Below are 26,293 nucleotides of genomic sequence, written 5' to 3'. Positions count from 1 at the left end.
AGGTGAGAGGTGGTGAGCCCTTCACTACAGATTTATGTTCTCCAATGTCAAATGAAACCTCCCGGCAGCAGGGCAATCCTCTTTGTGTCCTCATGGATGCTTTTCCCACCCTCTGGCTGCTCCAAACCTTCTCCTCTCTCCTCAGGCCTCCCTCCCACAGCCCCCCTCCCAGCTAACGTCCTCAGGAGCCCCGATTTTAGAGACGAGGACGCTAAGGTACAAAAAGGTTGAGCGATTCGCCTCAGCTCACAGCAACAATAGGTGCCCAGGGTTGGGTTTGAACCCAAGGTCTCTGACTTCAAAACCACTGTGCCTCACCTGTCACCTCCTCGCTGAACCCAAGGGGGTTCATGAGATGCCTGAGAGGATCTAGAGAAAGAAGGGAAAAGGCCTCGAACAAAGTCTTAAGGTTAAGCCATGAATAGAGGGCAGGACACGGAAGACCTTATCACATGAGAGAATGGGAAACATTGGTCAGATAGGGACAAGGAGCCCGGGAATGAGCGGTATCCCTGATACCTATGGCGTCCAGCAGGAGGGCGTGGTCAACAGGGTCATATTCTTCAGAGAGGCCAAGAAACAGAAGGACTCAGAGATGCCTCCTGGGTTTAGTAGTAATCGTCATGTTCATCATAACAACCAAAATTTATATAATTTATATCATATAAATAGCGGTTATATAATGTGTGCCAGGCACTGTGCTAGGCACCCTCCAGTTATTATCTCGTTTGACCCTCACAACAACCCTGAAAGATAAAGTGTTGTTTTTGTTGTTATTGTCACCCCCATTTTACAGATGAGGAAACTGAGGCAAACAGAGGTTAAGTGACTTGCCCAGGGTCAACACAGCTAGTAAGTGTCTAAGGCAGAGATCTGAACTCAGGTCATCCTGATTCCAAGCCCAGTGCTCTATCCACTGCACCACCTAGCTGGCAACTTTGGACAGCCTCCATTTCCTCATCTGTAAAAGGGGGGAAATAGTCATGCCTACCTCACGGAAATGCCCTAAAGCTCAAATGAGATAATATATGAAAGTTCCTTGTTTAATTTAAAGTGCTGCAGAAATGTCTATGATTATTATTATTTTCACATTTCTAGATTCAGCTGCCCATTCTAAATTGATAACTTCATTTCTGCCTCACTAGGATAGCAGGAAATGTGTCTATCAATCCCATTTTATGGATGAACAAAGACCCACAGTTCAAGATGCTTGCCCCAGGTCACCTGTTGTTACAGGTCGTCAGGGAAGCCAGAGTCAGGCCTGTCGACCTTCCATGAGAGACGATGAAAAAGAGTCAGGTTCTTCCATAATGAAAGGAAGGAAAAGAGAGATGAGTAAAGCAAAAGGAATGGGGGGAAGAGAAAAGAGGCGAGGGAGGAAGAAGGGAAGGCTTTATAAGCAAAGAAGCTCCCCAGGGGCTGCCATCTTTTTTGCATCTCGGGGTTCTGACCGGTTTAGGCGACCATAGAAGTAGGGATGGAAAACAGCTTTTAGTATGATCCCTCCATTCTGCAGACAAGGAAACTGAGACCTCAAGAGATTCCAATGACTTGTCTGGTCCAGATCGATAATAATTAGCAGTCAGGATTTGAATCCAGGCCTGACAACTCCAATCCTAGCATTCTTTCCACTGGTTCTTAGTTTTCAATTTTATGACCCCTCCCTGCCCCCAGAAGTGTTCTCTTTCTCTCTTTCTTTTCCTGCCTCTCTATATCTGTCGCATCCTCTCCTTCTCCCTCCTTTCTTCAGTCTTTCTCTCATTTGCCCTTTCTTTCTGTCTCTGTCTACCTGTCTCTCTATCTGTTTCTGTCTTTCTGTCTCTATCACTCTCTGGCTTTCTCTGGCTTCTTCTCCTTTTCCTCTCTTCCTCTCCTCTTTTCCCTCCTTCCCTCAGTCTCTCTCATTTGCTGTCTTCTCTCTTTTCTTCTCTCTCTGTAGCTTTCTGTCTCTCTCTTTCCCCTCTGTTATTCTGAATTCCTGCTATTTATGTCTTTTTTGTGTTATTTGGTCCCTTGGCTTAGTCTCATTGTTTTCTGTGTACCTTTGTTCACTCCCCTAATCAACTCAGCTCGGAGTAGGGGGACTCCAATCTTCCTCTTCATAGGGTCCCCTATAATGCCTTATCACTTGTCCTTGTTCCTAGGAAACCCTTAATGTTTGAAAGAACAAATGCATGAGCCATGTGACTTTCTAACAAGGGACCCGGCATGATAGGGTTAACCATTCAGTGGCCTGACAAGGACCCACATCCATAGGAAGCATCCTATTGGATTCCTCCTGGTCCCTGGGACCAAGGTTTTGGAGTGATGGCAGGATGCTCTGGGGACAACTGGTTACCCTTTGGTGCCACCTAGGGGGCAAATGGTGATTTGAAAAGAATGGATACCCAGGAAAAGAATTCATTTGATGGACTGGAAGAAAATCAAACATTTCTCAAAAAATAAACCCCCAAAACAAACAACACAACAAAAAAAAAAAAAACCCTGGTGATTTTTTTTTTCAGAGACTGGAGACCCTGTGGCAGTGGGTGGTCTCTAAAGGGATAGAAAGCCCAGATTTGCAGATCCCCTACTATACCAGTTCAGTTCATCTCAGCAAACACTTATGAGGTGCCTGCTATGGGCACATACAAACAGGATGCTATAGATAAAATTAGGAATAGAAGGGATTTGTGTATTTTCTGCCCTGATGGATACTTTGAGAGAAGTGAGCTGCCTGGATTTCCTATTTCTCCCCCAACAATCCCTAGCCCCTCTCTCCCTGTCCCATCATCCCACCCTCCACTGCCCCAAAAAGAATATAGTCCAAAAACCAGGAAAAATCAAAATAAACCCAGACAGGGGAGATCTTAAACTCTTATCTTCTTCTGGCTCCATCTACTAAACTGCCCCTGGTTCTGAGATTTCAGGTGGAAGGAAGGGAAGGAAATAAGCATTTATTAAGCACCTGTTATGTACTAAGCACTTTAGAAATATCTCATTTGATCCTCACAATAATCTTGGGAGGAAGTAAGTGCTATCATTATCCCTCATTTTACATATTAGGAAACTGAGGGAGACAGAGGTTAAGTGACTTTCTCAGGGTCACACAGCTAGTGAGTATCCGAGGACAGAGCTCTTTCAGGCTGCCATGATGACTGCCTTCTAGCTAGTCCATATAAAAATAGAGTATTTCCAATAAGTTCAGGAAAATTGCAGAATTCTGTCCTCAGTTTCTCTGAAGAAGCCTTTATTGAGAACCTAATCTGTATCTAGCATGTCACTGGGGCTCTCTAAATGTTTCAGTGAAGTTAGCTTGGACATGAAGTGGTGGTCCCATTTTTACAGAAGGTAGAATTATAGCTCAGAGGCGAAGTGACTAGATGAGGTCTCCTGTCCTGTGGCCTTGAGCCTCTGAATTGTTCCTCTCATCGCATTAAAGCACACTGCCAAATGCTAATGGATTTAATTAAGAGCCGCTTAGCTACATTCTTCCTCATAATCTGTCATCCCGATGTCTGCGTCTGCCTCCATTTATCTCCCATCCATTTGTCTCCCCTCCGCCAATGCAGGAGCTCAATAAGAAGAGGACGCAGAAGGAGATGGAGCACGCCATGCTGATCCGGCATGACGAGTCGACGCGGGAGCTGGAGTACAGGCAGCTGCACACGCTGCAGAAGCTCCGCATGGACCTGATCCGCCTGCAGCACCAGACCGAGCTGGAGAACCAGCTGGAGTACAACAAGAGGCGGGAGCGGGAGCTGCACCGGAAACACGTCATGGAGCTTCGGCAGCAGCCCAAGAACCTCAAGGTAGAACAGCTGGGGAGGGAGCCCAGGATGGGGGGGCAGCTCAGAGCCCTAGTGACCTGCCCAGGCACACAGAGCAAAGATGGGCCAGAGGCACAACCTGAACCCAGATCTTTCTGGTTCCGAGGTGGCACCCTAGCCATTGTACCACACTGCCTACCATGGGCAGGAAAATGGATCAAATGACCTCTCCAGTATTCTCTGACAAAAGAATCTTCTGGAATCTGTCATGTCCTTTCTTCCAGCCTCCCAACCAATGACTCTCCCAGTGTGTTCAAGGGAAAATTCAAACTCCTCTCTTTGGCATCTAAAGCCCTTTCCAAGCCTGACTGTGTGGACTTCATATAGCTCTCAACCAAATGAGTTAACAAGCATAAGACATTTTGCAAACCTTCAACTGTTTTGTAAATGCTAGCATAACTATAGCTATAAATATTTACATATATACCTATGTGTGTATGTAGATAGATGTAGATTTAGATATAGATAAAAGTCAGAGAGGTAGAAGATGGGCAATCATGCTCAAGAACAGCTATGGAATAGTCACGGACATGGAGTAGCTGTGGACAGTCATATTCAGGAATAACATGGCTATAATTTAAAGTGTGTAGGTAGATGGATGGATGGATGGATAGATGGCTGGATGGAAAAAGATCCATGGATAGATGGAGAGATGGATGGATGGATGGAAAAAGATGCATAGATAGATAGATGGAGAGATGGATGGATGGATGGACGGATGGATGGAAAAAGATGCATAGATAGATGGAGAGATGGATGGATGGATGGATAAATGGATGGATGGAGAAAGACGCATGGATAGGTGGATGGAAAAAATGCATAGATAGATGGAGAGATGGATGGATGGATGAATAGATGGATGGATGGATGGATGGATGGACAGATGGGAAAAGATACATAGATAGATGGAGAGATGGATGGATAGATGGATGGATGGAGAAAGACACATGGATAGGTAGATGGAAAAAATGCATAGATAGATGGAGAGGTGGATGGATGGATGAATAGATAGATGGATGGATGGATAGATGGGAAAAGATGCATAGATAGATGGAGAGGTGGATGGATGGAAAAAGCATAGATAGATGGATGGATGAAGAGATGGATAGATGGATGGATGGATGGGAAAAGATGCATAGATAAGATAGAGAGATGGATGGATGAATGGATGGATGGAAAAAGATGCACAGATAGATAGATGGGGAGATGGATGGATGGATAGATGGATGGATGGAAAAAGATGCATAGATAGATGGATAGATGAATAGATGATGGATAGAAAAAGATGCATAGATAGAGAGATGGATGGATGAATGAATAGATAGATGGAGGATGGATGGATGGATGGGAAAAGATGTATAAATAGATAGATGAATGGATGGATGGAAAAAGATACATAGATAGATGGAGGGATGGATGGATGGAAAAAGATGCATAGATAGACAGATGAATGGATGGATGGATGGAAAAAGATACATACATAGATAGATGGAGAGATGGATGGATGGATGAACAAATGAATGAATAGATGGATGGATAGATGGGAAAAGATGCATAGATGGAGGGATGGATGATTAGCTAGATAGAAAGAGTTAGATGAACAGATACATACATACACATGCATATACATAAGCACACACATAAACGTATGTGTTTATACTCTCCTAATTGCTGTTCCTGAACATGACTGTCCATCTCCCACCTCCACGCCTTTGCACTGGCTGTCTTCTCATGCCTAGAATGGGCTACTTCCTCATCTCCACCTTTTAAAACCCCAAGCTTCCTTCAGAGTTCAGCACAAGCACCTCCTATTCTATGATTCCTTTCCTGAGCCCCCCAGTTAGTAGCACGTCCCCACAAAATTACTTTGTATTTCCTCTTTATGGATATATTATATTTTGAGAGCCATCCTCAAAGACAAGACCTGGGTTCAAGTCCTGCCTCTGACACATAGTGACTATGTGACCCTAGGCAAGTCACTTCATCTCTTGTTGCTTTAGGCAATTCTCTGAGACTCAAAGGTGCAGACCTATAGTGATAGAGGAAGCTTCCTCATCCCGGAGTTCTCGATGTCTGTGAAGTCAGGGGTCTGGGCCCATCCTTAGAGTCTCTGTGTATCTGTTGCATCCTCCAGCAGTACATCAGCTCCTTGAGGGCATGGGCTATTCTGTTTCTCTCTTTATCCCCAACACCAAGCACCCAATACTAGGCATATGATAAGCCCTTGATAGCTTGAATTTTTATAACACTTTAAGATTTCCAAAGTTTACCTATGTTACCTTATGTGGTCCTCACAGTAACCCTGTGAGGTAGGTGCTGTTATTATCCCCATCTGGCAGACAAGAGAACTGAGGCAGACCGAGGTTAAATGACTTGCTCAGGGTCACACAGCTAGTAAGAGTCTGAGAACAGATTTAAACTCAAGTCTTCCTGACCCCAGGCCCAGTACTCTAACCACTAAGACACCTAGCTTCCTTAATAAATACTTGTTGAATGAGTGAAACTTTCTTCCTAGACACTTTAACACACCAATCCATAGGTGTCCAGTTTGCAACCCATGAGCCTGTCACCTGGCACTGAGGCTGCAGAATGATGGCTACCAAGCAACCTGACACTTGCTGACACTTAGAGCAACTCCCCCCACCCCATACCTGAGCAGGGTTTCGGCTGGCTACTGATTAAAGAAGCGAGTGGGCCATCTAGACAGTGGACCGAGCGTAGCCGCTACCACGCTGTCACTGAAGTGGTGATGGGGACACCAAGCTAGGCCTCATCCTGCTCAACCTGCCCCTCTACTCAAGCCCCCAAGTCCTATGACCCTCTTAATCCTTGCTGTAACACACTCTTCGTAGATGACCTGTTCACGGTGATGAAATAGAAGGGGGATTCCTATAATAATAAGCTAGTCCTTCCCTTGCCAAAAAAAAGTATTTTGGTAATTACTGTATGTTAATATAGCCATCAGATGGGAAGAAATTACCTCTGAATTTATTTTTCAGTTTTGTTTTTGTATTTGAATCCAATTAAAACATCTGGAGAGCTAGATATAAATGTTATTCTAGGCTCTGTGACATACAAAGGAAATACCATCAGTCTGAGTATTAAAGTTGGTTCACTGAGTGTCATGTATAAGAGGGTATCAGACATGAAGCCCAATGGGGGAACCAGATTAAATGCAATTGGGAAATAGTTAACTTAAACCCATTTAAAATGCCACAAACATAGATAATGTTAATATGTGGTTTTCTAAAGTCGATATGCCGCCTTTCTTTTTGAGTTTGACACCGCTGGTGTAGACAACCTGATCCTCACACGTAATATTTCACATTTATGAAGGTTTTGATAATGAAAAGTCTCATACTCCATTTTAACTACGTCCAAGAGACAGGATTAAAGTAGTGCCTGTTGACAAGCCATACTTTGTAATATACCATGGTGCTCTGTTTGCTGGGGAGGCAGAGTCCAAACAGAGCAATTCACTTTCATGCAGCTTAAATTCAAAATTCTGTGTCCATTTAATTTATTTAAAACAAAATATATCTATAGTTAGCATAAATGTGTCATATTTTTTCATTTATCAGAATACCACACACTGGATCAACCCTCACTCAATCAACAAGCTTCAGCACCTACTGTGTGTCAGGCACTGTGCTAAGCACTCTGGATACAGAGACAATCAACCAATAATGACTTATTTGGCACCTATTGTGTGCCAGGTTAAGAAGCAGGGGATACAAAGAATGATACTCTCAAGAAGCTCAGATTCTTATGGAGAAAACAGCAAGTCTACATTTGCCTTTCTTTGTATCTCCAATGCTTAAAACAGTGCCTGGCACATAGTAGGTTCCTTTTTTTTTTTTTTTTTTACATAGTGGGTTCTTAATAAATACTTTTGAATATGTGTCTACAGAATTTATTTTGCACAGAAGCAAAAAGATATGCTCCTAGTAGCTTTAGCGCATCTGTAAAAGTGAAGGTTGGGTGTGTTTACTGTTGACTCTTGACTCACTCTTTATTTCTCTTCTGCCATCTTTCCAATGCAGGCCATGGAGATGCAGATCAAAAAGCAGTTTCAGGACACTTGCAAAGTCCAGACCAAACAGTATAAAGCACTCAAGAATCACCAGTTGGAAGTTACTCCAAAGAATGAGCACAAAACAATCTTGAAGACACTGAAAGATGAGCAGACAAGGAAACTGGCCATTTTGGCAGAACAGTATGAGCAGAGTATTAATGAAATGATGGCCTCTCAAGCGGTAAGCATTAGCCAGACTTCAGGAAAATATTCCCAGATGGAGCGGTCTTTCCAGACTCCCAGATCCCACAATTTCGAGAAGTTGATGAATAGCCTCAAGCCTCTCATTTGCTATCTAGTCGTTGGGATAATTGGGCTGATGGGGGTGTTGTTGTGTTCAGCAAGACTAATGATCCAACAGAAAGCCAAACCTAGAGCACGGGTCTTGGTTATCTCATCTGTAAAATGGGAGAGATCGACTCGATCCGCTGATCTCTAAGGTCCTTTCCAGTTCTGTGACACATGGCACCAGCAGGGCATTTGCTTAAGGCTATGTTTTAATGATGACCAGGGGAAATGATAAGCTAGGTCACCCCAATATCTACCTAGTCATTATCTTGTTGCCAGCAGGGACACCAAGGGGAAAATGCCTTCCCTAATATCACCTTAAAAGAATAATAACACACCCAAAAGAATAAGACTCTATTCAATAACACATGCCTTTCTCACACTCACTAAACCATTGGGGAGACCTCAGTAATCCCTTTGGTGAGAAAACTCCCTCCATTGCACAATATGCCAACTCCTCCATACTCTCTCCTGTGCAGTTTTTGTCCAAAACATCATGAAACCTCCATAAAGGATTTGCCCAATATGCTAAGGTCTTCCACTGCTGGGGTTTTTTTTATTTCCTTGTTTAATATTTTGTGGAAACTAGTACAACATTTGGCTTATCAGTGTGATATCTCTTGCTCTCACTGTAAGACTGCCCTCCGTTTTTTTTCCAAAGGTGCCCATGCCCTTGAAGTCTTCTATGCCAATTCTTCCATGTCCAGTTTCTAGATAAGAGCCTTCTTGTGCCCATTGCATATCTTTCCATTGTCTTGCTGGTAGCTTGAAATTTTGCTTCTTCAGAGAATACAAAATTCCTTGATTAAAATTCCTGGGGCATCCCTGGAGCATGCAGGTGTTAAAATAAAATGTGCTTGGGTGGCAGGAAGCAGCTAGGAATCACTGAAATACTATGTCATTTCCCAAATACAATCTGACGTGCCCTGCTCCTCCTATTCCATTCTGGACCCAACTTGTGTAGCTGCATTGCCTGTCCAAGATCAGTATACCAATGCACTAAATGATCTGACCATCTAACCAGTTAATAGGTCACATTCTGGGAAATGGGCTTTCTTTTTCTACTTGGTTTTTCTGGTATGCCTAGCTAGATCCATCTCTTTTCAATGTTTCAGTCCAATGTTTCCAGTAAATAGGAATATCCATAGAATTCTATACTCTAGAGCAGAGGTGTCAAATTTGAAGCCCCCATGAGCAGCCAGAACCAAATTATAAATGTAATTGGAAAATGTTAAACAAAATAAATAAAAATACAGTACAATGTGTTACAAATCTGTGGTTTTCAAAGTCAAAATGCAGCTACAGGAATCAGTTTCTATTTGAATTTGACACTACTGCTCTAGAACAGAAATCCTTCACCTTTCCGGGATCATGGATCCCTTTGGCAATCTAGGGAAGTCTTCTCAGATTTCCCTTTAAATTCATGGAACCCAAGTTGAGAACCCTTACTCCAAGAGGAATCCCTCTTCCATCTGGGCTTTGTTCAGGACATCTTCCATGACAGTAGCAAACACTTTTGGCAAAGATGTTTGGTTTATGTCTCATTTAATAGTGAGAATCAGAGGCTCATTGAACAAAGTCATCTCTGTAGAGTTGCAGCTATGGGTGAATCTTGTATGATGTTACCATACTCGTGAGAGATGGCTCATTTAAAGAGAGCCATATTCGCTATTTGCTCAATGATATGAGATAGTGAGCATTCCTTTAGTGTATGACTTGAGCTAGATTGCCACTGAACATCCCCTCTGACTCAAATTCTATGATTCCGTGCTTCTATGAAACCAAATACCTTCTTTCAAAAAAAAATCAACAAACATTAGACCAAATGGGATTTTATATTCTTTCTACCTCTCAGCAAACTGTATAGCTATGAAGCTATCTATCATCTGCTAGAAAAAATTATCTGTGAAAGCCTGCCTGTTCCTTTCTCTTACTTCCATCAAGGATTCCTTTGATATTCACATAGTTTATTCTTAGAAAAACTTTACAGAGATGAGAAAGCAGGCCTAGGGATTGCTAATTGCTCATATTATCTCAGTTGCCTTTTTGGGTAAAAATCAAATGAAACATCCTATATGACCTTTTGCATTCTCAAGGAATTTTGCCCTCTTTGAGATTTCTTGGAAAAGTGGTCTCCCTGAAAGCTGACTTCTCCAACCCAGATCTTCTCTGCATAGATGTGGTCAGAATTCTTTCCAGCTTCGGTGTCTTGAGTGCCTTTTTCCCTTCTTGAGATAGCCTACCAAAGATTGAAGGGTTAGAATCCAAACATGTTCACACCACTGTTACTCATGGGAAGATTCAATCACTAGAGGAACACCTCTACTTTTCATCAGTCAATCATCTGCCATCCACTTCCATCCATAAATGTTCTTGGGGTGATCAGGCATTATTTGGTCTTGTTACAAGCTTCATGCAGACTCTATTTCCCCTCCGCTGCTTTTCACCATTTTGTGAGGCAGTATCATTCAAAATTTTCCCTCATCATCCTCCTTAATGCTTGTCAATGAGCTTACTATTCAGAATCGGTGTTGCCCTCAGCAGCCGTAGCTCTCAGTTTGGTAAGGAGATCACACATTTGTTGGCGAAAGAAGTCCTTGGGTTCTTTTCCTTTCCTTGTGGTGATGTTTATATCAATGAATTTGACAAAAGTTTCAACAAACATTTATGTGCCGGGCAGTGGCCTAGGGCCTTGAGATTCAAAGATGCCAATGAAATAGTCCTTGCTCCCAAGGACTTCTAGGGAGATACAGTTTGTACCCACAATAATTTCAGGAGGGAGAGAACATTAAAAAGTGGTTGGATAAGGGAAAACTTCATGGAGCTGAGCTTCAAAGATAAGAATTCTGAAAAACCCAGATAAGGTTTCCAGGCATAGGAGACATTGTGTGCAAATTCAGAAGTGAGAAATGGAATATTGAGTTTGGGGACTAGAAAGGAGGAGGCCAGTTTGATTGGAATGGGAGGGTGCATGAAAAGGAATAATGGGAGATAAGTTTAGAAAAGGAGTTTGGGGTCTAATTGGGCAGGGTGGGGAATAAGGGCATCTAAAGCACCAATCTGAGTTTTGATGTTACCATCAAGTCAACAGGGAGGGAGGCTTTTGAGCAGAAGGCTGGGGGAGTGCCTGGTTAAACCTATGCCTTAGGAATGGCAATGGGGAGCAACAGTATATGACCTGGAGTCATTGATAAGTTGGAGAGCATCCAGGAATCTAATGTAGCCAGCTAGATAGTGCAGTAGAAGATAAATACTGGACTTGGAGTCAAAAAGACCTGGGTTTGAATCTGGCCTCAGATTTATATTCGCTATGTGACCCTGGAACTCCAGGTTCCTAATTTAGAAAATGAAGATACTAATACCTGTAGTAACTACCCAACAGGGTTGCTGTGAAGCTCAAATGATATAAAATAAAGCTTTAATAGATTAAAAGTGCACTGAGACTCTGGGGACACCCCGTCCCAAGTGTTTGGCCAACTTTATAGCCCTACCTCAATGGCAGTTATTGCTGCTGTTTTTATTATCATCATCATTATTATTGCCGCCATTACTGTTATTCTCTTGGAAGCTGTGTGGAGAACAGATTAGAGTTGGGAGAGCCTGGAAGATGAGAGACCAATTTAAGGAAGAGATTAAGGAAGAGATTATTACAATAAAGAGTCCAAGTGAGAGAGAAAAAGGTCCTAAAGCAGAGTGAGGAGAGAGAAGGGGACAGTGGCGTGAGATGTTACAGAAATGAGAAGGACTCCACCCCTGTGGAGGGCTGAGGGAGGAGGAAGAAACTCAGAGCCCAGAAGGAATCAAATCTAACCTAGGTTGTCCACTTGAAGGCCTCCATGATGGGGAAGCCATCACTTCCCAAGGGGAGCCACTCTCTTTTGCGTTGGCGCTCTCAGAGTTAGAATGGTTTTCTTCACGTCAAGTTCACCTTGTCCTCTCTGCAAACTCCACCTGCCATGACTCCTAGTTCTATTCCTTAAGGCCAAATGTGGCAAATCTGACCCTCCCCTTCAAGTCCTTGAAGAAGTCAAGGCAAGGCAAAATAGCAAGCATTTATTAAGCACCTAATACATCCCAGGCACTGTGCTAAGTTCTGGGGATACAAATAAAAGCAAAAAGAAAGACAGCCTCTGCCCTCAAAGAGCTTCCATTCTAGTGGGGGAAGAGAGGAGAGGAGAAGATGAATTGTGAGGAAAGAAATTGGGAGAGCCAGGAGCAGGGCCCAGAGAGGAATAAAGAAGGCCAAGCTGGGGGCCCTCCCTTAAAATGGAAGTTCTGGAAGGAAATGACCAATCAGAAGAAGGGGCTATGGGGCCATGGCAGCTTCCAAGGCAGGAAGGCTATTGGAGCATGGGGAAGAAAGAAGTCATCTAGAGAGTCAGAAATAGGGCCCAGAGGGGAATATAGGAGTGAAGAAAGCTGTTACATCCCTCCTGAGTCTTCTTTTCTGAGGTTAAATATCCTCAATTCCTTCGGTTGACCTTCATATGACATAAGCCCTTCAGCATCCTGGTTGCCTAACTCTGGGACAATAATAATAATAGCTAGCATTTACATGACATTTGAAGTTTGCAAAACACTTTACAGATAACATCTCATTCTATCTTCACAAACCCTGGGAGGTAGAGGTAGCTGCCTTTTATCCCTATTTTATAGATGAGAAAACTGAGACAAACTCACATAGCTAGTATATGTCTGAGGCCAGATTTGAATTGAGGTCTTCCTGACTCTAGGTCCAATGCTCTACCTTTTATGCCACCTAACTGCCTATAATGGATACTTGAAGGCTCTCTACCTTATCAGTGCCTTCCAAAATGTCCAAAACATAACTAATTCTCCAAATGTGGTCTAACTGGCACAGAGTACAAAAGAACTTTTGCCTCCCTAGCCTTGGACACCACACTGCTAAAATACAGCCTGAAATCACATTGCTAGGAAAAGCTGTCATATTATACTCCTGAGCTTTCAGAACTCTAAAAATCCCAGATTTTTTTTTTCAGATGAACTGTTGTCTAGCTTCACCTCTTTCATCTTGTCCTTGCGAAGTGATTTTTTGAGCCCAAGTATAATTCTTTACATTGATCCATAGTCAATTTCACCTAATAGTGCATAGTGGAGCTAGGCAACAAAAAGATCATGAAAACAAGGGGTCATGCGTTGGGAGAACAGGAAGGGAGTCAGTCAACTAACATTGATTAAGCACCTACTATGTGCCAGGTGCTGTGCTAAGCCCTGAAGATACAAAGAAAGGCAAAAGACAATCCCTGCCCTCAAGGAACTCCCAAGCTAATGGGAGAGAAAACAAGCAAACACATATGTAAAGGATTAGAAAGACAAAGAATAGATTTTAAAGGAGCAAGGTGCAGGGACAAATGGAAGGATAGGTGATAATAATCAGAAAGGAGAATTTCAGAGTTCAAGAACATTAAGGTTATGCAGTCATGACTGATGGTGGATGGCAAAGGTCAAGTGAAGGTGTTGGTCCTGAGAGTTGAGGAGATTGATAAACTGAGAGGTCAAGGTTTTTGAGGAGATATCAACCTGTATTAAAGTCTCAGAGCAGGAAGGCAGAGGGAGAAGTGAGGAGGAAGACTGTGAGTGAGATATTGGACTCCTTGAGAATGGACAAAGAATGCCCTAGAAACTGGTTGTATCATAGCAGCAAAAATTTAAATGGAGTGAACCTCAGAGGAGGAGAGGGTGCAGAATGATAGTAGCAGAGGGAGGTTCTGAAGGGGGCAGGGAAGAGCAGGGAGTAAACCCACTCCTCTCTTTGTGGGGCCCAGAGTGGCAGTTTATAGGAGAGAACAGGCCGCCCAAAAGAGAGAGGGTGGCCAGGGATGCTGTGTACTTTGGAGAGAATCAAGCTTCTGGGAGCTACAGAAAATGAAAAGAGTGTGAGAGGAAGCAATCTGGGCTCAAGGGGAGTTTATTATTATTTTTGTTTATAATTATATGTTTTTTCACATCTGCCAAAATTTGCCTTTCCTCCTTCCCCCAACAAATTGAGAACAAAAGAAAAACAAAACTACTTTTAGAAATGTCTTATTTTGCACTCTGAGCCCTTCACTCTCTATCTCGAGGCAAATAGCATATTTCACTATTAGTCCTCTGGAATTGGGGTTGGCAATTACACTGATCAGTTTCTAATTCTTTCAGAGCTGTTTGTCTTTACCATATCGCTATCACTGTAGAAATGTTTCTCTTGGCTCTGTTTACTTCACTCTGCATCAGTTCTCACAAATCTCTTCAGGCTTCTCTGATATCATCCCCTTCATCATTTCTTATCACATTTATATACTATAACTTGTTCAGGTATTCCCTACTTTATGGGTACTCTCTCAAATTCCCATTCTTTGCCCCCTCAAAAAGAGCTATATTTTTTCACATATTTAGAGACTTCTTTGCTTAAGACTAATACCTCCCTCTGATTCCTCTCTGTTTCCCCTCTCCCATTTCCCTTTAGAGTAAGATATATTTTGTACCCAACTATATGTGTATTTGTCCTCTTCCCTTCTTTTCCCAGTTCAGACGAGAGTGAGGTTCAAATGTCAGCCGTTCCCCCGACAATCCCCTCCTTGTTTGTATAAATATCTGCTTGAACACCCTGACCTTCTCAGGGGGAGTTTTTTATTGCAGAGAAGGGTTTCCTTCGTGCATGATGAAATGGAGGGGCGAATTAAGGTGTGGACTAGAACACGGTGGGGCAAAGGTGAATAAGGATGGAAAAAACAAAACAGGGAGAAGCATGAGGAAAAAGGCCTATTCTGTTCAGGAAATGGTCACTCTGAGTCTCAGGGATGAAAGGATCAGGAGATGATCCAGAGAAGCCATTGACCAGGGTCTTCCTCTTCAGGGGTTCTCCAGTCCCTGAGCATAGAATCAGTTGGAGGCAGATGCATTGGTTTCCCCAGCTTGTCACCCCAAATTCTGGAGATGAGGGGTTGGAAGTCAGTCAAAGACATTTACCAAGTTCTTACTATGTTCCAGGCATGATGCTAAACCCTGCGGATACAAAAACAAAGGGGAAAAAAACCAACAACCCAGCCCCTGCCTTCAAGGAGCTCACAGTCTAATGGAGGAGACATGAAAAAAAAATTACACATATAAGACATATGAATGAGAGAGAGAGAGAGAGAATATAATGGAGTAAATATAAAGTATGTAGCATACTGCGTAAATGGGAGTTAATCTCAGAGGGAAAGCTCTAATGGGGAGGAGGGTGGTGAAGTTCCTCCTAGAGAAGATGGGGTTTGATCTGAATCTTAGAGGAAGCCAGGAGACAGGTGAGGAGGGAGGGCATTCCAGACATCGGGGACAGCCGGTGAAAATATAGTTAGGGGTCAGCTAGTGGATAGAGCACCGGCCCTGAAGTCAGGAGGACCTGAGTTCAAATCTGGCCTCAGACCAAACACTTGACACTTAATAACTGTGTGATCGTGGGCAAGTCACTTAACCCCAATTGCCTAAAAAAATTTAAAAAAATGAAAATATAGTCAGAAGATGGGAGTGTTGGGTCATGGAACTGCAAGGAGATCAATGGAGCTGTATCATAGGATACCTGGAAGAAAGAAAAGTGTAAAAAGACTGGAAAGGTAGGGAGGGACCAGGTTATGAAGAGCAGCTTTAAATGCCAAGCAAGATTTTATATTTGATCCTAGAGCTAATAAGGAGCCACTGGAATTCATTGAGTAGTGGAGTGACAGTGTCTGACATGCTTTGGGAGGATCAATTTGACAGCGGAGTGGGGAGAGAGCCAGGCAGGGAGACCCCCCACTGGGCAGCTGCAATAGTCCAGACAAGAGGTGATATGGGCTTACCCTAGAATGGTGGCAGTGTCAGAGGAGAGAAGGGGGCGTATATAAGATGTTATGAAGATAGAATCAGCAAACCTTGGCAGTAGATTGGATGGGGGGAGGGGCATAGAGAACAAGGTGTCCAGAATGACACCTAGGTTGTGAGCCTGGATGACTGGGATTGATGATAATAGAGAGTTTAGGAAGAAGGGAGGACTTGGGAGGAAAGAAAGTGAGTTCTGTCTATGGGGCATCCAGTTCAAGATATCCAAGAGGCAGTTGCTGATGCGTGACCATAGCTCATCAAAGAGAAAAGGCCTGTATATTTAGAGCTAAGAATCATTTGCATTAGGATGATAATTGAACCCAGGGGAACTGATGAAAGCAGAAATTGAAGGCAGTGGGGAGTTTTAGTCAATGTCTGGGTCAGTCAACACTTGCCCGTCAGGTCCCCAAGACCAGACTGATCTCATACTCATTGCTAGTTCTATGGCCCCATCCCACCCCCACTCAGAAGAAACCCCACACAGGAACTGCAAACCTTGGCTTCCTGAACTCTGCAGTCCCCAGAAGTGAAGGCCCCCTGATATTTTTGGTCTCCTAAGGTTCAGAGTTACCCTTGACACAGTGAGTACCCTTTGGCACAGAATCTATCTAGAGCTGCTCCTGGCAGAGCTCACTGCTCTATGGTTGTAAGACATCAGTGGGGGCAGAATGATTAGTGATGAGGCCCCAGGGGCCAGACCACCCACCCTCAGTGCCTGCTCCTCAGCCTCATGCAGATGGCAGCAGATAAGGGCGCAAACAGATGAGGTGTGGACTAAGCCGTTGGCTGCTGCTGTCGGACTCCCCGGAAGTAAAGCTCCTATAACTTGGGTATCATGAAGTCCAAGGACTCTGACAGATTCTCTGAGAATTGCCAGAAGTCTGATTCAGTGACTTTGCATTTTTCTGAGTCATTAGCTCATTGAAGTAGGTTGCGTCGAGGGCACCATGATCTCATATAACATCCTCACCTTCATCCTTAACTGGTGTTCACTTTGACTTGTGCTCTAACCAGCCAATGGTCTAACTACAACCTAGCCACCTGATTCTAGAATGACTCCTATGTCAGTAAGTTGTCCCCTGTCTCGAGGGGAGACATCGTTCATTTTATTTTTTTGTGAGGTTGTTCAGTGCTCACCATGGCCAGGACTTTCTAATTCTTCTTGAAGAAAGTCAAGGCTTATGAGTAATTTACAAGCCTTTGGCCTCTTAGGTTGTTTAAGACCAAACTATAGTTTCCAACATACCTTTCACCATCTTCCTCTGTGCCCACTTTTGCATTGAAGGTACTGAGTATCTGGCCCAATGCTGACTTGCTTGAGAAGATCCTTTTGAGATCTTTGTAGAGTTGCTTTGGAGCAATTATTGGAACACAATGCTGATCTCTTCACCCATACTCATCATATGTGAGCCTATAAAGCAAGGTGACCAAGGGATCCATGCTTGAATTATGCTTCCTAAAAAAATAAAAAAAAACAAAATAATTAAAAATATAAAAAAGAAAAAAAAAGAATTATGCTTCTTGTTGACTTTGAACACTAGATGAAACCAGCTTTTGTACATGTAGGTCCTGAATAATGTGATTAATGAGTCCCCAGAAGTGATCACATTATTACATTGGGCTGGCACCAACTACCGTATTTTATATAATTTTAACTTTAAATTATGTGAATCCAAATACATGCTACCACTTCCAGGGGTTCATTTGTCACACAAATTAGGACCTGACTATATTCATCTCCCCAAGAACCTGTGAGCTGTCCTTCCATTTAATGACAATTTCTTTGCCTTCTAATTTTACTATTAAAAATATCCATATGGATATGATTTATTTCACCATCATCATCATCATAGCTAACATTTATATAATGCTAACAATATGCCAGTCACTGTGCTAAGAACTTTACAATTATTACCTCATTCAATAATAATAGCTAACATTTAGATAGCGCTTACTATGTGCCAGGCACTATGCTAGGCTAGGTATCAAAGATAAAAGCAAAATAGACCCTGCCCTTGTGGAGCATACATTTAATCAGGGAGAAAACATGCACATATATAGATACATACAAAACAGATATGACTTGGGAGGGCTGGGAGCCAGCCATAAGGGAAAGTTCCACGTAACAGGTGTCAGTAGAGCCGAGTGGTCAAGGAGCCTAGGAATCCTGAGAGGTGGGAGGAATGAGTGAGAGCATTCCAGGCATGTGCAAGAACCAAGATAAAGGCCCAGAAAAACGGGAAAGGGGTGTCAAGTATGAGGAACAGTAAGAAGTCCAGTTTGACCTTGCAATGAAGGGAATATGACGTATCATAAGGCTGGAAAGGCAGGTTGAGGCCAGGTTGTAAAGAGACTAAATGGTTAGAAAGTTTTGTTCTTACATCCAAACTAAATCCGCCCAGTGCTCCTCATTCTGTCAATGGGGGCCAAGAACAACCAGTCAGAACCCCAGAAGTCCTCCTTGGGGAAGGACCTCCTAAGCCACCTCCTCCAACCCAGACCTGAACAAGATGTCCTCGACAAGGCCTTGAGGGGGAACTCACCACCTCCCCAGGCAGCCCAGCCCACTTTTGCATAGGTCTAAATTGGTAGGAAGTGGGGTTTTTTTCCCTTATATCAATCTCAAATCTGCCTCAATTTTTTCTTTTTCGGGTGAAAAAGCCCAATTTCCTTTCTCCCTGTTTAGTATGGTCTTGAGGTTCCTTGCCATCACTCTCTGGACACTCTGCAGCCTTTGAGTGTCTTTCCTAAAACCACAGCAGGCCCATCATCCTCCCCAGGCCTGAACACTCGGCCTGTCTCATAATGAAGCTGAAAAGTGCATTCACTTTCTGGGTTGCCGTATCATATGGCTGACTCACATTGAGTTTTCCATCCACTAAAATCCTTTATCTTTTTCACACAAACCACTGTCTGATCAGGCCAGGCTTGGCTTGTACTTTTAAAGTCAGTTTTTGAACACCAGGCTCCTAGCCTATGGATCCTGGCAAAATCATCCAATCTAGTAGCTTTGTGTACAGACTTGGTAAGCATGTCAAAAAAAAAAAGCCAAATGGCTCTGTGATTTCATCAGGATGGGTACTCCTTCTGCCATATGGACCAAAAGTTAGGTTGGTCCTCTTATACTTTATTCCCCTCCATATACTGTATAATCCAGCAACACTAGCCTACCTGGTGTTCCTGCTCCATCTCCCACCTCAATGTTTTTGCCTAGCTGTGTCTCTCATGCCAAGAATACTCTGCCCTCTCACTTCTGCCTTTTATTTTCACCTGGCTTCTTTCAGAACTCAGCTCCAATCTCACCTAGAAGCCTTTCCCCATCTCCTCACCCCCTCCTGGTGCCTTTCTCTCTGAGTTACCTCCCACTTACTCGCTATAGAGCTGTAAACAGATCTATATAGCGAATAGATCTATATTTATAAACCTCTGTATAGAGAGAAGATAGATAGATGGATAGATAGATGATGGATGGATGGATGGATGGAGAGAGAGATCTTCTATGTACCTAGTTACTTACATGTTGTTTCCGCCATTAGAATGTGAGTTCCTTGTGAGCAGGGACCATGCCCGTCTTTCTTTGTGTCCCCAGAGCTTAGCATATAGTAAGGGCTTAATAAATGTTTGCCAATTCATTGAATGGGTATTATCCACCCATTCTTTTCACCCCTTGTCTGTGCCCTTGCATATAAAGGGTTTCACCCTGTGCTGGGAACCTTCTTGGTTTTTGGTTCACTTTGAAAGAGACCAGTGTCTTCCTGGCAGATGTTCACTGTTTCTCTCTAGTTCTCACTTGTGTTCTTTTGTGCTTAAACGTTTCTTTGTTAAAATTCTTCACACTGCTTCTTCGGAATTCCTTGTTTGTCACGTGTTATCCAAATTACTGCCAAATATGAAACATCACATGGCCAAGTACAGGATCCCTGGGGCTTTCCACTGGTGTCCTCCCACCGAGTTGACATGGAACCATTGATGACCATCCTTTCACTCCAGCCATTCAACTCCTTCCCAACCCACCTAACTATGCTGTTGCCCGCTCATCTGTCTCTTGTTTGTCCAAGGGGACAAACCTCAGTGCCTCAGTTTCTTCATCTGTAAAATGAGAAAAATAGCACCCATCTCCCTGGTTTATTGAATCAAATGAGATATTTCTATAGAGCTTAGCACAATGCCTAGCACATAGTAGGTGCTATATAAATTCTAGCTATCATTACCATCATTATTATATCTGCATGGGAGCAAGAGCTTACTCTTTCTGGACACCACCATCCAGGAATCTTCCATAGCCTGGTGTTCTTTATATAGTCCCCTGGGCTGCTGCTGGCCCATTCCCCAACCTATAACCTTGTGCTTGGCCTTTGGTCTAAGTACAAGTCCTGACATCCCGGGGCCGCTGGCTGGACAGCTGACAAGGATTTCCCAAGCCAGTCTTAGCTGGACTTTGCCTTTTGTTTCTCCATGGTCTCATTGTCTCAAACACATTCCCTTGCGTAATTCTAAGACCCTAAAGTTGCCCATGAGTTACTTACCATCAATGGAGGGAGTTTCCACAGCAGGAATTCTTTACTTTGATGAAATCACAGAGTCGGACAGAAAAGAAAAGAAAAGAAAAAATTAGTCTGTCACGTGGGACTGGATGTTAAGAAATGCTGGCGGGTAGAGGGAGGACTAGTGGAACCTGTCCATGGGAGCTGGTGAGTGCTGGGGCCACATGAAGGGGCAGGAAGAACCAGGGCATCTGCAGGGTCACTATGAATGGCCTCCCAGAAGTGTGGGACAGCAGAGAGAGCATTGGGTTTGCAACATGGAAACCCAGATTCAGTGCATATCCTGACACGGACTGTCTTGTGTGATCCTGAACAAGATGTTTTTCTTCCTTTGGTCTCGGTTTCCCTATCTGTAAAATAAAGGGGTTTGACCAGAAGTTTGCGAGACTGCCTTCCAGCTCAACACCCTATGGTCTTAAGCAAGTTCATCTTCAATTCAGTTTGATAAAAATGTGTTTTGAAGGCTGCTTCTGTGGTCTGGCGCCTTCTGGTGATACCCCCATTCTTCTGACAACTGGTGGCAATTCTCAGATTGAAGGCAATCTTGGACCTAGCAGGGGAAGCCTGTGCCAGGTCCAAGACGGGGTCCCATACCCCGGGCCCTGGGCCCCGATGCTCCCAAGTCCAGGGCTTCAATCTCAGCTTCCTCTTCAGTGCTGGCAAGCAAACCTTTTGAGAGCTCAGTGGAATGGGGGTCAGCTGTGCCATGCTTCCCTTTCCTTACCCCTTTTGCCCCCAGAGCACCAAGGGCTTGTCCCTCTACTTCAGCACAAAATGAGAATGCCTAAGGAGTCAAATTATGTCAACAAGCACCTCCTCTGGGACAGACCTAGGGGTACAAAGAGGCGAAAACAGTGCCTGCCCTCAGGGAGCTCACGGTCTAATGAGGGAGGGGAGAATGATATTAAGGACTGCTAAACGGGAGAGCTGAGTGTTGAGGCTCTGCTGTGTCTTCTATGCCCTCCCCCCAGTTAAGACTGGACGAGGCCCAAGAAGCCGAGTGCCAGGCCCTGAGGCTGCAGCTGCAGCAGGAGATGGAGCTGCTTAACGCTTACCAGAGCAAAATCAAGATGCAGACGGAGGCCCAGCACGAGCGAGAGCTCCAGAAGCTGGAGCAGAGGGTGTCTCTCCGAAGGGCACATCTTGAGCAAAAGGTATGTAGTCCGGGGGCTACTCTAAGCCAAGAGCCCTCCCTTGGGGGGCCCGGGAGAGCCTGAACCTACCTCACAAAGGCAGCCTAGCCTGGGGGGGAAAGCCCGGGACACTTGGGTTCTGCATCTGCCTTTGACGCGAGCTAGACCTCAGTTTCCTCATCTGTAAAGGTGCTGGACTACGATCCTTACAACCTTACTTAGCTGTTTGACCCTTGGACATTTGCTGTCTGGGTGACCCTGGGCAAATTTCTCCACCTCTCAGCCTCAGTTTCTCTATCTGTGACATAAGAGGGTCCCTTCCAGCTAGAAATCTAAGATCCTTAGACCTAACAGTATGACCCTGGACAAGTCACTTATCCCTTCTGGGCCTCAGTTTCCTCCTCTGCAGAATGAGGGGGCTGAATCTGATGGCCTCGAAGGTCCCTGGCAGCAAAGGATCTATGTGATCCCGTAATGTGTGAGGTCCTGTCGGTAGGGATGGAAGCCTCCGGCTCAGGTGCCTGCTGACCCTGTAGGACCTTGGCTGACCCGTGCCCAGCGGGCTGTGGGTGGGCGGGCGGGCAAGAGACCAGCCCCTGTGCTTGTTTCAGATTGAAGAGGAGCTGGCCGCCCTTCAGAAGGAGCGTAGCGAGAGGATCAAGTTTCTGTTGGAAAGACAAGAGCGCGAGATTGAAACCTTTGACATGGAGAGCCTTCGAATGGGATTTGGGAATTTGGTTACACTAGATTACCCTAAGGAGGACTATAGATGAGATGAAATTCTTTTGCCATTTACACACAAAAAAATGAAAAAGAAAATTAAAACCCTTCAAAACCACATTCCCCATCGGAACGGGCGTCGCTCTCGCTCTCTCTCTCTCTTGCTCTTACTGACATCGTGTCGGACTAGTGCCTGTATATTCTTACTCCGTCAGGGCCCCCTTCCTCCCCCCGTGTCAAGTTTCAGTGCTGGCCACCCCCGGCCCACTCTTTTATTCATAGTACGTCACAGTATTGATGTGATTATAAAATGTTTCAGTGAAAACTCTGGAGACAGTTTTAAAAAACCAACAGATCAACAAATAATTTTTTTAAACTGGATGTATGTTTCTTTAATGCAATCACTCATTACCACCAACCTATGAAAGTCAAGCAAAAAAATAATAATAATAATGAAAAAATTCTAAATGCCAAGGGGGAGAGAGACACAGTATCCGCAGCCTTACACCTTAAATAGCTGCTGCATTCTTCTTTCTTTCCTTTTCTTTCTTTCCTTTTCTTTCTTTCTTTTTTTTTTTGGTATTTATTCATCAGGAATTTAAAAAAGTTTTATTAAAGATTGAGAAATTTGATACATTTTACAGAATCTAATTGTGATGTACATATCAGTGGTGACATATTAATTACTTTTTTGGGGATTGGGGTGGGGAGGGGGGGTTGGCGGGGTGGGCAGAGATATTGTGATTTTTAAGAACCTGCTGGCAAGGGTTTCACTTGCCTTCAGCATATTCTGATTGTATCATAATCATTTTCTGCTGTTGCAGAGGATGTGAATACATTTAAAGAGCTCACAGATTCCCAGTAGCACAAATTGGGCTTAAGCAAATCGTGTATTTTGTGTATAGAAGGAATTTAAGGAGAGGTATGACTTATTTTCATATTGTATTTTAACTGTTTCTCTGATCAAATTTTTTTACTTCCTCCTCCTCGTCCTCTTCCCCCCCCCCTTTTTCCAATTCAACATTTGGAATCCAACACTGTCTCTCAACCAGAAGACCTTTATCTTTTTTTCTTTCTATCTCCTTCCCCGCCTCCCGTGACCCCCCAATCCCATCTCTTGGTCATAAATATTACATTATTCACACTTTCAAACTGTGTATTTTCTTACAATAAAAAATGGTTTAAAAGAAATGCTTTACTTCTTTTGCATGCACTTTAAAAAAACAAACAAAAAAACCCTTTTCAGGTTCCAAGGAAGAGCATGATAACTGTCAGAGCTTTTAATTATATTTGTAAATAAAAGTGTTCATCACAATGTCTCGCTGTGTCATTGGAGCAGGTTTTGCTTTCAGCTTGCCCTGGAGGCACATCCTGAAGCCCCCAGGGGAGAGGAGACCCACCCCCACCATCCTCTAGAAACATGGGCATTTTCTGGGTCTTTCCTGCTCCCTAAGTGGCATTGAATATGGCTGTTGGGTCAACTTGTATCTTCTGGGACCTTACAGCAAGGGCAGGAGCCAGGGTCAGACTCTACCCTGGAAAGTACAGAAATGGGGGTGGGGTGGAAGGAGAAATGACCGCCTCTACAGCCCTCCTGTCATTGTCCTGGAGCGGTTTCTCAGCCATTCTGTCTGTTCCTGCCCTACTGGGTCAGAGAAACCTTCAAAGATGACCCTGGGGATGGACTTCCAGCCTGGCATCAAAGGACCAGCTTAGCCAAGCTCACCAGACTGGGTACCACCATCGATTCAGCCCTGAGCAGATGGCCATGCACACTACTGGAGGGAGAAAGCCAAAGCAGAGGTACGTGGGCAACTTGGCATCAGTCCCAGGGGAAAGAAGTGGGATGGGGCTGGAAGCTCGAGCCCTGGGCACCCTTGTGACCAAATATTTTTGATGGCCTACTGGTGGAACCATGGCTAACAGGTTTTTCCCATTGGTCCTTGAGTCAGATTCAGATCCTGCATCTGACACGTCCTGGGCCTTAGTCTGTCTGTCTGTCTGTCTGTCTGTCTGTCCCTCATCAAAGAGGGTTGATAAAATTCCAGAGGACGGGGGGAAGCATGCTAACAGAAAGGTGATGGACTCAGGGTGCAGAATGAGAAAACCACTTCTGAACGGGACCAACAAAGAAAATGTGTTCTGTTTGACTCTGCATGTTCTGGAGCGGGGGTGGGAAGAGAAAATAGATTTTTGGCATTAAAAATTTTTAAATAAACTGAAGGTAGTTGACTACATACATGGACTTTGAAGTCCCAATTCAGGAGCTGTGATCCTACAGATAAAGCGCAGACCTTAGGTAAATGGCCCGTCCCAAATCTCCCACTCTCCTGGGCCTTATCAGGCTGAGAGGACAATGAAAACGAGAGCAGTTAAGACCCTGTTTGATTTCCACTTGTTAAAGAAATAATAATAGCTAATGTGTATGGGCACCTTGAAGTGTGCCAAGTCTCTTATGGGTATTAGCTCAGAGCCAGCCTAAGGAGTCAGAGGGTTCAAGTGCCCCTCTTTGACATACCAGCTGTGTGACCCTGAGCAAGTCCCATAACCTCTAAGACAACTCTAGGAGTCCGCTGGTGGTGATCTTCATTGGTGGAGAGAGTTTCCCTAACTGGAGTTCCCTCTGAATGAAACCACCATCAGGTCCACAAAAAACACTAAGGTAAGAGAACAGGTTCAAGCACCTTTGAAAGATGTTCTTCTATCATTAGCCTGAAAGTTAAATAAATCCATCCCTGGCCTGTCATTCTGGTCAATTGATGTTTCTCTGTATCTAGCTACAGTATATGCCCACACCCGTGAAATGGGTATAATCTCAGCAGTGGTTCTTATCCTAGGGCCGAGGGACATTTTGTAAATGTTTTCATAACTATTGGTTCCCTTGCTAATCGAACCCTGTGTTTCATTTTATGCATTTAATTACCTGATTCTGAGGAGGGAGCCCCAGGCTTTGCCAAATGGCCAGGGGGAGCCATGGTACACAAGACATGGGCCACTGCTGGTCCCTGCTACCCTCCAAGGAGCAGACGGTGAACCTAACTCAGTCATGACTTTGCTTCCCTTTTTTCTGACTAGAGAAAGACCCAGTTGCCATACAGCTGCACCACGGCTGGGGTGCCATACTGTGCCAAGGGGAGGGCAGAGGCAAACAAGGCTTGGGCCGCAGTGACCAGAGGAGGAGGCAAGATCTCTGCAGGCACACCTGTGGCCTGTTGATAAAATGAGCTAACACTGACAAAGCACTTGGGAGCTCACAAAGTGTCTGACCTGTTATCTCACCGCTTCCCGGTTTCATGCTTGGTGACGGGCTGGCTGGGCCCTGCTGACCTGGCCCTGACGCTGCTTCCCCACTGCTGAGAGGGATGGTTCTGCTCGGTTCTCATCCCCTTGACAGCCTCCACCATTCCGGTCCATTTTAGCTGGACTGTGTTTAGTTCAAGGTCCCAACAGATAAGATGGGGCATAGCATGGACAGAGGCTGCAGCCAAATGAAAGTGAAAAACGGTTAGGAGTCCACAGTGAGCAGGACTTTCATTGGTTCAGATTGCATAAATTATCTAGGGATCAGAGGGTCACAGATTACGAGCTGGCAGGAGCTTGTCATGCAAAACAAATTCCTTGTGTGACTCTGGGGACAAGTCACTAAGCCTCCCGGGGGCCTGTTTCCTTGCCTGTAAAATCAGGTCAGATCAGATGGCCATGGAGGACTCTGCCAGCTCTAAGCCTGTGGTACTTCATTCTACAGATGAGGAAACAGGCCCAGAGGGAAACAGACTTGACTGGTCTAGAAGGAAGCTGATTGCTTGAATCACAGTAAACAAATTCTTTTAATGACTGACCAAACTCAGTAAGAGAGGTGGCGACATCTGCATTGCTGGCTAA

At 44.2% G+C, this 26,293-nt stretch overlaps 1 protein-coding gene across 8 annotated transcripts in view; it reads left to right on the top strand.

Moving 5' to 3' along the window:
* The window catches only part of TAOK3 (TAO kinase 3), a 240,464-nt gene extending 217,920 nt beyond the window's left edge, over window positions 1-22,544 (top strand). For all 8 annotated transcript variants that reach the window (XM_027863638.1, XM_027863620.1, XM_027863643.1 and 5 more), the window contains 4 exons: window positions 3,552-3,791; window positions 7,853-8,065; window positions 21,530-21,712; window positions 22,303-22,544. In XM_027863638.1, coding sequence (XP_027719439.1) covers window positions 3,552-3,791; window positions 7,853-8,065; window positions 21,530-21,712; window positions 22,303-22,464 — 798 coding nt within the window. In that variant the 3' untranslated portion in view covers window positions 22,465-22,544. The remainder of the gene's footprint in view (window positions 1-3,551; window positions 3,792-7,852; window positions 8,066-21,529; window positions 21,713-22,302) is intronic.
* Window positions 22,545-26,293: the final 3,749 nt, after the last annotated feature.

Source organism: Vombatus ursinus, unplaced genomic scaffold (genome assembly GCF_900497805.2).
Source record: "Vombatus ursinus unplaced genomic scaffold, bare-nosed wombat genome assembly UNPS02001287.1, whole genome shotgun sequence".
In the NCBI taxonomy this organism is placed as follows: Eukaryota; Metazoa; Chordata; class Mammalia; order Diprotodontia; family Vombatidae; genus Vombatus; species Vombatus ursinus.
The sequence above is the reverse complement of the archived record's forward strand: the minus strand, read 5'-3'. Positions and strand labels throughout refer to the sequence as shown.